The sequence below is a fragment of the Carcharodon carcharias genome, chromosome 6 (genome assembly GCF_017639515.1).
Source record: "Carcharodon carcharias isolate sCarCar2 chromosome 6, sCarCar2.pri, whole genome shotgun sequence".
Taxonomy (NCBI): domain Eukaryota; kingdom Metazoa; phylum Chordata; class Chondrichthyes; order Lamniformes; family Lamnidae; genus Carcharodon; species Carcharodon carcharias.
Window position 1 is genome coordinate 133,328,961 of NC_054472.1, and position 13,505 is coordinate 133,342,465.

General features: G+C 56.0%; 1 protein-coding gene across 1 annotated transcript in view; it reads right to left on the minus strand.

The window, feature by feature from the left end:
- gra (granulito) overlaps positions 1 to 13,505 on the minus strand; it is a 385,915-nt gene that overhangs the window by 171,916 nt on the left and 200,494 nt on the right. Inside the window, exon 2 of the mRNA XM_041189045.1 lies at positions 2,101 to 2,198. Within this exon, the coding sequence (XP_041044979.1) occupies positions 2,101 to 2,198 (98 nt within the window). The remainder of the gene's footprint in view (positions 1 to 2,100; positions 2,199 to 13,505) is intronic.

Genomic DNA, 13,505 nt, shown 5'->3' on the forward strand with positions numbered 1-13,505 from the left:
GGCTAAGGCTCTTCCAGCATTACACCTGGAGTCCCCTTACCTCCATCATTCCTAGTCACACCATCCTGTCCATGGCTAATTACTAGATCAGTACCACTGCCTAACCTAAGGGGTGGAGCTGCCTCCTGGACCAAAGGGTCCAGGTAAATTCTCGCCCTCCTCGATGCTGCATAAAGTCGCCACCTCAAACTCCAGCTCAACAACTCTGAGCTGAAGCTCCTTGAGATGAAGGCATTTACTGCAGATGTAGTGATCTGGGGTGGCGGTGCTTTCCCCAACCTCTCACATGCTGTTGTTGCAACACCAGATTCTCTAGTCTCTCCATGTAACTAAAATATCTCATTCTTGATACCATCCTAGTACCATTTAATAAATCTCCTCTCCAAGGCCTCAGCAACCTTCCTAAAGCATGGCCCAGGATTGGCCACAGTATTCCAGCTGGGCCTTAACCAGTGTTTAATAATGTTTCAGCATAACTTCCTTTTTTTTTGTACTCCATCGCTGTAATAATAAAACCAAGAATCTTTCATGCCTTTTCAACAGCCTTCTCAACTTGTCCTGCCACCTTCAAAGACCTATATACATGCATCAGATCACTCTTCCTGCATGCCTTTTAAACTTGTATCATTTACATCATTTTGTCTCCCAACATTTTCTCCACCAAAATGAATCACTTAACGCTTTGCTATTTTAAATTTCACCTGCCATGTATCTGCCTGTTTTACCAGAATGGATATATTCTCCTGGGGCAGAATTTTACCCTTGGTGGGCGAGCTCAGCAGGGTCGGGGAGCAAGGTCAGACGGGCTGGTTGGGAAGCCAACTGCCACCTGTGAGCAAGACCGGACCGCAATTTCATGCTGGCGGGCCAATTAAGGCCCACCCAGTGTGAAATGCAATCGGCAGCACTCAGTGCTGCCTGTGTGGGTGGGGGCTAATGGGCCGAGCAGGCCGAATGCGAACTTCATGAGCGAGCGAGCGCTTCATATTCTCCCTGAGGCACAGAGCCGTGGATGAGGTTTCCAAAAAAAATGCAAAGGCCGCTTGGCCTTTTCACCTGCCCGCCAAACAAAAGGTTGTACAGGCATTGAAAAATTCTATTCAATTGATTCTTTAATGGCCTTAACAGGCTTTATAATTGTCAGCAGACAAGCTGGCGACTTCAGCGCATGCCCACCAACCAAACTATTGGCATGCTTGACCAACATCAACGTGCGTCATTTCATGCTCGAGCGGGTCAGGTGCACACCCACCCACTGAGCGAAGGTTTCTGCTCCTGAAGTTTGTTATTACCCACCTCAATGTTTACTGCATTTCCAAATTTCTTGTCATCTGTAAACTTTTAAATTATGCTCTTTTTACAAAAATTTCACTCTGGTCTTAAAAAAACTGTTCACCGTTACACTACTTGCTTAGTTTTGTATCCAAGAAGCCACTGCAACTTTAATATCTAGAGCATCAAATGAACTAACAAGTAGATTGTGTGTTATTTCATCAAAAGCCTTTTCAAAGTCCATATACACAACAACAACCATACTACCTTCACCTATGTGCACTTTTCCTCGATCAAAGAACTCAGTCAAATTAGTCATATGTGATTTGCCTTTAATAAATCAATGCTGATTTTAATTTATTAACCCATAATTTTCTAAATGTTAATTTATTTCATCCCAAATTATTTTCTCTAAAAATTTTCCCACCAATAACATTATGCTCACTGGCCTGTATTTACTGGGTTTACAAGCGAACATTTTTTAAACAGTGTGCAGCATTTTCATCCTTCAGTCCCATATCTGAAGAGGATTGGAAGATGGTGGACAGAACTTCTACAGGTAATATATCGTAATTGTCATTTAAATCTGAAGAATTAGATTATTCTTGAAATCACTATGGCAGATTTTACTGCTTGCAATAATGTTGTCATACTGCACCAACAGCATCTATTAGTGTGGAAACAGACTGTTGATGCACGTCGTAATTTTGATAATCACATTAGGAAGTAGTTTCTCAAATTTATTTAAAAATAACCATATATGGATGAGTGGAAAACTAATGGAACAGTTAACAATGCTCTACAGAAGTTATAAACTGTGACACTTACCTAAATCAGCAGATAAACGATGTAATGGTCTTGCTGGTTTGAGGGATTTGCGAATTACTGGTACCTTCCTGGTGGTATCCATGATTATTGGAGAGATCCTGTTTATAAAACTTGCAGTTTTTAAATGATGCATTAAAACCATTTAGTTAATCTAACGAACACAAGAGTCAAATCATAACAATTGTATAACACAGCATGTAATATAATGTTTCTGTAAATTATACTAAACCACACATATCTGAATTTGTGAATTTTAGTATTGAAGTGCTTCAAGAAATCTCTGAGTTGTATATATAAATACACATTCCTTCCTACCAAAATGTTTGAACTTTCTAAATTTATTTCATATTCTTGATAAGACATTGTTCATGTTGTTTGTAATATTTGATTTTTAGTCATATGAAGCACAATTTTCTCTATATAAGATGATGGATTTACCAATTGTGTCTGTGAAAAGACTCACTCTATATTCTGGTGTCACTTTCTTGAAACATTGTTGAAGGTAAATCCTGTAGCATTGCTTTTTAATTTTAAAAATGTCTTAATTTATTTTGTGTCTGTCATGATAGAGCTAGATTTTCTTTAGCTCATCTGCACAGTAATAACCCAAGGTTAAAAAAAACTTTAAGATTATGAGAGTTGTAAATACAAGTTATATTTATAATTGTCATGTACTGAGTTTCAAATATCAGCCATATCAGAGAACGAAAACTGAAGTAACCCATTACCTCAAACTGCATGCACACTTCCAAATAGCTAATGTGAAAATACTCAGAATCACAGGAAGAGAGGGAGAAGGAGAGAAAGAAGGAGAGGGAGAAGAAAGAGAAGGAGTGGGAGAAGGAGTGGGAGAAGGAGAGGGAGAAGTAGAGAGAGATTATGGACCGAGAGGGAGAGGAGAGAGAGAGAGAAGGAGAGGGAGAGAGTGAGAGGAAGAGACCGGACCGGGGGAGAGGGGACAGGAGCGGAACGAAAGAGGGGATGGGAGCGGAACGAGAGAGTGAGCGGGAGTGGAACGAGAGAGGGAACGGGAGTGGAGTGAGAGGGGGAGTGGGAGCGGAGCGAGAGGGGTAACGGGAGCGGAGAGAGCGAGTGGAGCGAGATAGGGAGCGGGAGCGGAGTAAGAGAGAGAGCGGGAGTGGAGAGAGAGAGGGAGCGGGAGCTGAGTGAGAGAGGGAGCGGGAGCCAAGCGAGATAGGGAGCGGGGGCCGAGCGAGAGAGGGAGCGGGAGCCGAGCGAGAGAGGGAGCAAGAGCCGAGCGACAGAGGGAGCGGGAGCCGAGCGAGAGAGGGAGCGGGAGCCGAGCGAGAGAGGGAGCGGGAGCTGAGCGAGAGAGGGAGAGGGAGAGAGAGAGGGGGGACCAAAAGTGAGAGAGAGAGGGAGTAGGAGAGGGAGAGAGTGAGAGGGAGAGAGCGGACCAGGGGAGAGGGAGAGCGAAGACCAAGGGAGAGGGAGAGGCAAAGGGAGACTGCAGACCAAGAGAGAGAGTGAGAGAAAGAGGGAGAGGGAGAGGGAGAGGGAGCGAGAGGAAGAGGGAGAGAACAGACCAAGGGAGAGTGAGAGGGAGACTGAGAGAGAGAGAAAGAGAGAGGGAGAGGGAGAGAGAAAATCGAGAGAGAGAGAGAGGGAGAGGGAGAGGGAGCGAGAGAGGGAGTCGGAGCGAAGCGACAGTGGGTGCGGGATGGAGCGAGAGAGAGAACGGGAGCAGAGCGAGAGAGGGAGCGGAATGAGAGAGGGAGCGGGAGCCGAACGAGAGATGGAGTGGGAGCCGAGCGAGAGAGGGAGAGGGAGAGGGAGGACCGAGAGAGAGAGAGAGAGGGAGGACGGAGGGAGAGAGGGAGAGGGAGGACGGAGGGAGAGAGGGAGAGGGGGGACGGAGAGAGAAAGGGAGAGAGCAGACCGAGATAGGGAGTGGGAGAGAGAGAGGGACACTGGCAGAGGGGGAGAGGGAGAACGGGAGAGAGGGAGAGATGGAGGCAGAGGGAGTAGGAGAGGGAGAGAGTGAGAGGAAGAGAGCAGACCAGGGGAGAGGGAGATCGAAGACCAAGGGAGAGGAAGAGGCAAAGAGAGACTGCAGACCGAGAGAGAGAGAGAGTGAGAGAAAGAGGAAGAGGGAGAGAGCAGACCAAGGGAGAGTGAGAGGGAGACTGAGAGAGAGAGAAAGAGAGAGGGAGAGGGAGAGAGAAAATTGAGAGAGAGAGAGAGAGAGAGAGAGAGAGGGAGAGGGAGAGGGAGAGGGAGCAAGAGAGGGAGTGGGAGCGAAGCAAGAGTGGGTGCGGGGTGGAGCGAGAGAGAGAACGGGAACAGAGCGAGAGAGGGAGCGGAGTGAGATAGGGAGCGGCAGCCGAATGAGAGAGGGAGAGGGAGGACGGAGGGAGAAAGGGAGAGGGGGACCAAGAGAGAGAGGGAGAGAGCAAACCGAGATAGGGAGTGGGAGAGAGAGAGGGACAGTGGCAGAGGGGGAGAGAGGGAGAACGGGAGAGAGGGAGAGAGGGAGGCAGAGGGAGAAGGAGAGAGAGATTGCAGACCGAGAGAGAGAGAAGAGAAGGAGAGAGAAAGAACCAAGAGACAGAGGGTGAGGGAGTAGGAGAGGGAGAGAACAAGAGGTTGAGAGCAGACCGGGAGAGAGGGGGAGCGCTGACCAAGGATAAGGGAGAGGGAGAAGGAGGGAGAGTAAGAGAGAGAGAGCAGACAAAGGAAGAGGGAGAGGGAGAGGGAGAGAGGGAGTGCCGACCAAGGGAGAGAGAGAGAGAGCAAGAGAGAGAGGGAACGGGAGCATAGTGAGAGGGAGAGGGAGCGTAGTGAGAGACGGAGCAGGAGCGTATCGAGAGGGGGAGTGGGAGCGTAGCGAGAGGGGGAGCGGGAGCGTAGCGAGAGGGGGAGCGGGAGCGTAGCGAGAGGGGGAGCGTAGTGAGAGGGGGGAGCTGGAAATAGCGAGAGGGGGAGCGGGGGCGTAGTGAGAGGGGGAGCGGGTGCGGAGCGAGAGGAGGAGCAGGAGTGGAGCGAGAGGGGGAGCGGGAGCGGAGTGAGAGGGGGAGCAGAGCGAGAGAGGAAGTAGGAGAGGATTGAGAGAGGGAGCGGGAGCTGAGCGAGAGAGGGAACGGGAGCCAAGCGAGAGAGGGAGGGGGCCAATCAAGGGAGGGAGAGGGAGAGGGGCAACCGAGAGAGGGAGGGAGAGGAAGAGAGCGGACCAAGAGAGGGAGTGGGAGAGAGAGAGGGAGAGGGAGATGGATAGAGGGATAGGGGGATAGAGGGATACAGGGAAACAGGGAGACAGGGAGAGAGGCAGAGAAAGGAGAGGGAGGTTGTGGACCGAGAGAGAGAGGAGAGAGAGAGAAAGAACCAAGAGAGAGAGAGGGGTGAGGGAGAAGGAGAGTGAGAGTGTGAGAGGAAGAGAGAGGAGAGGGGGAGAGCGGACCGAGGGTGAGGGAGAGCGAGAGGGACAGGGAGAGGGAGTGGGAGAGTGCAGACAGAGAGAGAGAGAGAGAGTGAGAGGGAGAGGGAGAGAAAGGGAGAGGGCGAGATAAAGAACCAAGAGAGGGAGGGTGAAGGAGAAGGAGAGGGAGAAGGGGAGAGGAGGAGAGTGGACAGGAGAGAGGGAGAGCGACGACCATGGGAGAGGGAGAGGGAGACTGCAGACCGAGAGAGAGAGAGAGAGCGTGAGAGAAAGAGAGAAAGGGAGAAGGAGCGAGAGGAAGAGGGAGAGAGCAGACCAAGGGAAAGGGAGAGGGAGAATGAGAGGAAGAGAGAAAATCGAGAGAGAGAGAGCGAGAGTGGGAGAGGGAGGAGTGGGAGAGGGAGATTGTGGACTGAGAGAAGAGAGGGGTAGAAACAACCCAAGAGAGACAGGGTGAGGGAGAAGGAGAGGGAGAGAGTGAGAGGAGGGGAGTGGACTGGGAGAGAGGGAGAGGGAAGACCATGGGAGGGGGAGAGGGAGAGGGAGGCTGCAGACCGAGAGAGAGAGAGAGAGAGAGAGAGCGAGAGAAAGAGAGAGAGGGAGAAGGAGCAAGAGGAAGAGGGAGAGAGCAGACCAAGGGAGAGGGAGAGGGAGAATGCGAGGAAGAGAGAAAATCGAGAGAGAGAGAATGAGAATGGGAGAGGGCGAGGGAGTGGGAGAGGGAGATTGCGGACCGAGAGAGAAAGGAGGGGGAGAAAAGAACCAAGAGAGAGGGAGGGAGAAGGAGAGGGAGAGAGTGAGAGGAAGAGAGGGGGAGAGCGGACCAAGGGAGAGGGAGAGTGCAGACCGAGAGAGTGGACCGAGAGAGCAGACTGAGAGAGAGAGAGTGAACCGAGAGAGAGAGAGAGAGAGCGGACCGAGAGAGAGAGTGGACTGAGAGAGAGAGAGAGCAGACCGAGAGAGAGGGAGAGCGGACCAAGAGAGAGGGAGAGTGGACCAAGAGAGAGAGAGAGATTGGACCGAGAGAGCGGACCGAGAGAACGAGAGAGCAGACCAAGAGAGAGGGAGAGCGGACCAAGAGAGAGGGAGAGCGGACCAAGAGAGAGGGAGAGCGGACCAAGAGAGAGGGAGAACGGACCGAGAGAGAGGGAGAGCGGACCGAGAGAGAGGGAGAGCGGACCGAGAGAGAGGGAGAGCGGACCGAGAGAGAGGGAGAGCAGACTGAGAGAAAGAGAGAGCGGACCGAGAGAAAGAGAGAGCAGACTGAGACAGAGGGAAAGGGAGTGGAAGAGGGAGAGTGAGAGCGAGATAGCGAGCAGGAGCATAGCGAGAGATGGAGCGGGAGTGTAGTGAGAGAGGGAGCAGGAGCGGTACAAGAGAGAGAGCAGGAGCGGAACGAGAGAGAGCAGGAGCAAAACGAGAGAGGGAGCGGGAGCGGAACGATAGAGGGATTGGGAGTGGAACGAGAGGGAGAGAGAGTAGAGCATGAGGGGGAGCGGGAGCGGAACGAGAGAGGGAGCAGGAGCGGATGAGAGCGGGAGCCGGAGTGGAGCGCGAGGGGGAACGGGAGCCGAGCGAGAGAGGGAGCAGGAGCTGATCGGGAGCCGAGCGAGATAGGGAGAGGTAGAGGGAGAGTGGGGACCGAGAGACAGAGGGAGGGGGGACCGAGAGAGAGAGAGGGAGAGGACCAGAGCGGACTGAGAGAGGAAGTGGAAGATAGAGAGGGAGAAGGAGAGGGAGAGAAGCAGAGGGAGAGAGGCAGAGGGAGAAGGAGCGGGAGAAGGAGATGGAGAGGGAGAAGGAGAGGGAGATTGCAGACTAAGAGAGAGAGAGAATGAACCAAGAGACAGAGGATGAGGGAGAAGGAGAGGGAGAGACTTAGAGGTAGAGAGCGGACTGGGGGAGAGGGGGCAAGCGGACCGAGGGAGATGCAGAGGGAGAGGGAGGGAGACTGAGAGGGAGAGAGCAGACCAAGGTAGAGAGAGGGACTGAGAGGGAGAGAGACAGAGAGAGAACCAAGAGAGCGAGGCTAAGGGACAAGGAGAGGGTGAGAGTGAGTGCGAGAGAGTGGACTGGGGGAGAGGGAGAGAGAAGACCAAGGGTGAGGTAGAGAGGCAGTGCAGACCGAGAGAGAGAGAGCGAGATAGAGGTAGAGGGAGAGCAGATCGAGAGAGAGAGAGAGAGAGGACCAAGAGAGAGAGCGAGAGAGCAGACCGAGAGAGAAAGCGCGGACCGAGAGAGGGAGAGAGTGGACCGAGAGAGAGAGGGAGAGAGAGAGAGCCCGGACCGAGAGATAGTGGACCGAAAGATAGTGAACCGAGAGAGAGAGAGAGAGTGGACCGAGAGAGAGACAGAGAGAGACCGGACCAAGAGAGAGGGAGGGCAGACCGAGAGAGAGAGAGAGAGAGCGGACCGAGAGAGGGAGAGAGATAGTGGACTGAGAGATAGCGAACCGAGAGAGAGAGCGGACCGAGAGAGAGACGGAGAGAGAGCAGACCGAGAGAGAGAGAGAGAAAGAGAGAGCAGACCAAGAGAGAGAGAGAGTGGACCGAGAGAGAGAGAGGGAGAGAGAGCGCGGACCAAGAGAGAGAGAGAGAGAGAGCGGACAAAGAGAGAGAGAAAGAGAGCAGACCAAGAGAGAGGGAGGGCAGACCGAGAGAGAGGGAGAACGGACCGCGAGGGAGGGAGAGAGGACCGAGAGAGAGGGAGAGAGGACCGAGAGAGAGGGAGAGAGGACCGAGAGAGAGGGAGAGAGGACCGAGAGAGAGGGAGAGAGGACCGAGAGAGAGGGAGAGCGGACCGAGAGAGAGGGAGAGCGGACCGAGAGAGAGGGAGAACGGACCGGGAGAGAGGGAGAGCGGACCGAGAGAGAGGGAGAGCGGACCGAGAGAGAGAGAGAGCGGACTGAGAGACAGGGAGTGGACTGAGACAGAGGGAAACGGAGCGGGAGAGGGAGCAGGAGCGTAGTGAGAGAGAGAGTGGGAGCGGAATGAGAGACGGAGAGGGACCAGAGAAGGGGGAGGGAGCAGAGTGAGAGAGGGAGCGGAGCGTGAGAGGGAATGCAAGCGGAGTGTGAGAAGGAGCGGGCGGTGGAGCAGAGCGAGATGGGGAGCAGAACGAGAGAGGGAGCGGAACGAGAGAGGGAGAGGGAGTGGAGCGAGAGAGGGAGAGGAAGCGGCGCGACAGAGGGAGCAGGAGCGGAGGGTGAGAGGGAGCCGGAGCAACAGAGGGAGCGGAGCAAGAGAGGGAGAGGGAGCAGTGCGAGAGAGGGAGAAGGAGCGGAACGAGAGAGGGAGAAGGAGCGGAGGGTGAGAGGGAACTGGAGCAGAGGGTGAGAGGGCGTGGGAGCCGAGCGACGGAGGGAGCGGGAGCTGAGTGATGGAGGGAGCGGGAGCCGAGCCAGCGAGGGAGCAGGAGATGAGCAAGGGAGGGAGCGGGAGTCTCGCGGGAGCGGAGCAAGAGAGGTCGCGGGATCGTAGCGAGAGACGGAGCCGGAGAGGAGCGAGAGAGGGAGCCGGAGAGGAGCGGGAGAAGGAGCGGGAGAGGGAGAGGGTGGACCGAGAGAAAGAGGGTGTGGGGGGACGGAGGGAGAGAGGGAGCCGACCGAGAGAGGGACCGGTAGCCGACCGAGAGAGGGACCGGTAGCCGACCGAGAGAGGGAGCGGTAGCCGACCGAGAGAGGGAGCGGTAGCCGACCGAGAGAGGGAGCGGTAGCTGACCGAGAGAGGCCACAGGAGCCAAGTGAGAGAGGGAGCGGGAGTCGAGTGAGAGAGTGAGCCGGAGCTGAGTGAGAGAGGGAGCCGGAGCCGAGCGGGAGAGCGAGCGGGAGAGGGAGAGAGTGGAACGAGAGAAAGAGGGTGTGGGGGGACCAAAGGAGAGAGGGACAATGAGAGAGCAGACCGAGAGAGAGAGTGGGAGAGAGAGAGGGAGAGAGGGGGAGAGGGGGAGAGGGGGTGAGGGGGTGAGGGGGAGAGGGAGAAAGAGATTGTGGACTGAGAGAGAGAAGAGGGAGAAAGAACCAAGAGAGAGAGGGTCAGGGAGAAGGAGAGGGAGAGAGTGAAAGGAAAAGAGCGGACCGGGGGAGAGGGAGAGAGAAGACCAAGGTAGAGGGAGAGGCAAAGGGAGACTGCAGAACGAGAAAGAGAGAGAGAGAGAGAAAGAACGAGAGGGAGAGGGAGCAAGAGGAAGAGGGAGAGAGGAGACCAAGGGAGAGGGAGAGGGAGACTGCAGAATGAGAGAGAGAGAAAGAGAGAGAGGGAGAGGGAGAGAGAGGGAGAGAGGGAACGGGAGCGAAGTGAGAGTGGGTGCAGGGCAGAGCAAGAGAGAGAGCGGGAGCGGAGCGAGAGAGGAAGTGGAGCAAGAGAGGGAGCGGTGAGAGAGAGGGAGCGGAGCGAGAGAGGGAGCAAAGCGAGAGAGGTTGCGGGAGCCGAGCGAGAGAGGCAGCGGGAGCCAAGCGAGAAAGGGAGAGGGAGCCGAGCGAGAGAGGGAGAGGGAGCCGAGCGAGAGAGGGAGAGAGAGCCAAGCGAGAGAAGGAGAGGGAGCCGAGCGAGAGAGGGAGAGGGAGCCGCGTGAGTGAGGGAGAGAGAGCCGAGCAAGAGAGGGAGAGAGAGCCGAGCAAGAGAGGGAGAGCGAGTGGGAGAGGGAGAGGGTGGAATGAGAGAAAGAGGGTGTGGGGGGACCGAAGGAGAGAGGGACAATGAGAGAGCAGACCGAGAGGGAGTGGGAGAGAGAGAGGGAGAGAGGGGGAGAGGGGGAGAGGGGGAGAGGGGGGAGAGGGGGAGAGGGGGAGAGGGGGAAGGAGATTGCGGACCGAGAGAGAGAAGAGGGAGAGAGAAAGAACCAAGAGAGAGAGGGTCAGGGAGAAGGAGAGGGAGAGAGTGAGAGAAAAAGAGCAGACCGGGGGAGAGGGAGAGAGAAGACCAAGGTAGAGGGAGAGGCAAAGGGAGACTGCAGACCGCAAGAGAGACAGAGAGAGAGGGAGAGAGAGAGGGTGAGAGAAAGAACGGGAGGGAGAGGGAGCAAGAGGAAGAGGGAGAGCGGAGACCAAGGGAGAGGGAGAGGGAGACTGCAGAATGAGAGAGAGAGAAAGAGAGAGAGGGAGAGGGAGAGAGAAAATCGAGAGAGAGAGAGAGAGAGAGTGAGAGGGGGAGAGGGAGAGGGAGGGAGAGAGGGAATGGGAGCGAAGTGAGAGTAGGTGCAGGGCGGAGCAAGAGAGAGAGCGGGAGCCGAGCGAGAGAGGAAGCGGAGCGAGAGAGGGAGAGGGAGCCGAGCAAGAGAGGGAGAGGGAGAGGGAGCCGAGCGAGAGAGGGAGAGGGAGCCGAGCGAGAGAGGGAGAGGGAGCTGAGCGAGAGAGGGAGAGGGAGTCGAGCGAGAGAGGGAGAGGGAGCCGTGCGAGAGAGGGAGAGGGAGCCGTGCGAGAGAGGGAGAGGGAGTTGAGCGAGAGAGGGAGAGGGAGCCGTGCGAGAGAGGGAGAGGGAGCCGTGCAAGAGAGGGAGAGGGAGCCGTGCGAGAGAGGGAGAGGGAGCCGAGCGAGAGAGGGAGCGGGAGCCAAGAGAGAGAGGGAGCAGGAGCCGAGAGAGAGGGGGAGCAGGATCCGAGTGAGAGAGGGAGCAGGAGCCGAGCGAGAGAGGGAGAGGGAGAGGGAGGACCGAGAGAGAGAGAGAGGGGGTACCGAGAGAGAGAGGGAGATAGAGAGAGCGGACCGAGAGAGGCAGTGGGAGAGAGAGGGGGAGAAGGGCAGAGAGGGAGAAGGGGAGAGAGGGAGAGAGGTAGAGGGAGAAGGAGAGGGAGATTGCGGACCGAGAAAGAAAGGAGAGGGAGAGAGAAAGAACCAAGAGAGAGTGCTTGAGGGAGAAGGAGAGGGAGAGAGTGAAAGGATGACAGTGGACCAAGGGAGAAGGGGAGAGCAGACCAAGGGAAAGGGAGAGTGAGAGGGAGGGTGAGTAAGAGAGAGAGAGCAGACGAAGGGAGAGGGAGAGGGAGAGGGAGAGTGCAGACCGAGAGAGAGAGAGAGAGCGAGAGAGCAAGAGAGAGAGGGAGAGGGAGCGTAGTGCGAGAGGGAGCGGGAGCGTAGCGAGAGAGGGACCAAGAGCGTAGTGAAAGAGGGAGCAGGTGCCGAGTGACAGAGGGAGCAGGAGCGCAGCGAGAGAGGGAGCGGGAGTGTACCGGGAGAGAGGGAGAGGGAAGACCAAGGGAGACGGAGAGGGAGAGGGTGACTGCAGACCAAGAGAGAGAGAGAGAGAGAGCAAGAGAAAGAGAGAGAGGGAGAAGGAGCGAGAAGAAGAGGGAGAGAGCAGACCAAGGGAGAGTGAGAGGGAGAGGGTGAAGGGAGAGAGCAGACCGAGAGAGAGAGAAAGAGAGAGAGAGCGAGAGAGAGAGGGACAGAGAAAATCGAGAGAGAGTGAGAGAGTGGGAGAGTGAGAGGGAGTGGGAGAGGGAGAATGCGAACAGAGAGAGAGGATAGGGGGAGAGAAACACCCAAGAGAGAGAGGGTGAGGGAAAAGGAGAGGGAGAGAGTGAGAGGAAGAGAGGGGGAGAGCGGACCAAGGGAGAGGGAGAGGGAGGGAGAGGAAGAGGGAGAGTGCAGACCCAAGGGAAAGGGAGATTGCAGACCGAGAAAGAGAGATCGAACCACGAGAGAGGGAGAGCGGACCAAGAGAGAGGGAGAGCGGAGCGAGAGAGAGGGAGAGCGGAGCGAGAGAGAGGGAGAGCGGACCAAGAGAGAGGGAGAGCGGACCAAGAGAGAGGGAGAGCGGACTGAGAGAGAGATCGCGGACCGAGAGAGAGAGACGGACTGAGACAGAGGGAAATGGACTGGAAGAGGGAGCGTGAGAGCAAGAAAGGGAGCGGGAGCGTAGCAAGAGAGGGAGCGGGAGCAGAACGAGAGAGGGAGAGGGAGTGGAACGAGAGAGGGAGAGGGAGTGTAGCGAGAGAGGGACCAACAGAGTAGAGAGAGAGGGAGCAGGTGCTGAGTGTGAGAGGGAGCGGGAGTGTAGCGAGAGAGGGAGCGGGTGCCGAGTAAGAGAGAGAGCAGGAGCGCAGCGAGAGAGGGAGTGGGAGCGTAGTGAGAGAGGGAATGGGAGCCAAGCGAGAGAGGGAGTGGGTGCCGATCGAGAGAGGGAGCGGGAGCCAAGCGAGAGAGGGAGAGAGAGAGGGAAAGGGAGCGTAGCGAGAGTGGGAATGGGAGCAAAGCAAGAGAGGGAGCGGGAGCGTAGTAAGAGGGCGAGCGGGAGCAGAACGAGAGAGGGAGTGGGAGTGGCACAAGAGAGGGAGCGGGAGCGGGGTGAGAGATGGCGTGGGAGCGGAGAGGGGGGACGGAAGCGAGTGAGAGTGGGAGTGAGAGCGGAGCGAGAGAGGGAAAAGGAGCCGTGCGAGAGAGGGAAAGGGAGATGAGCGAGAGAGGGAGTGGTCCGAGGGAGGGAGAGGGAGAGGGGCAACTGAGAGAGAGAGGGGGAGGGGGAACCGAGACAGAGAGGGAGAGGGAGAGAGAGGGAGAGGGAGATGGATAGAGGGATAGAGGGAGTGGGAGAGGGAGAGGGTGAGAGGGAGAGGTAGAGGGGCAGAGGGAGAAGGAGAGGGAGATTACGGACCGAGAGAGAGAGGAGTGAGAGAGAGAAAGAACCAAGAGAGAAAGGGGTGAGGGAGAAGGAGAGTGAGAGTGTGAGAGGAAGAGAGCAGACCGGGGGACAAGGGGAGAGCGGACCGAGGGAGAGGGAGAGGGATAGGGAGAGTGCAGACCGAGAGAGAGAGGGAGAGGGAGAGGGAGAGCGAAAGAACCAAGAGAGAGGGAGAAGGAGAGGAGAGGGAGGGAGTGAGAGGAGGGGAGTGTACCGGGGGAGCAGGAGTGGGAAGACCAAGGGAGAGGGAGAGGGAGAGGGTGGCTGCAGACCGAGAGAGAGCAAGAGAAAGAGAGAGAGGGAGAAGGAGTGAGAAGAAGAGGGAGAGAGCAGACCAAGGGAGAGGGAGAGGGTGAAGGGAGACTGCAGAGCAAGAGAGAGAGAAAGAGAGA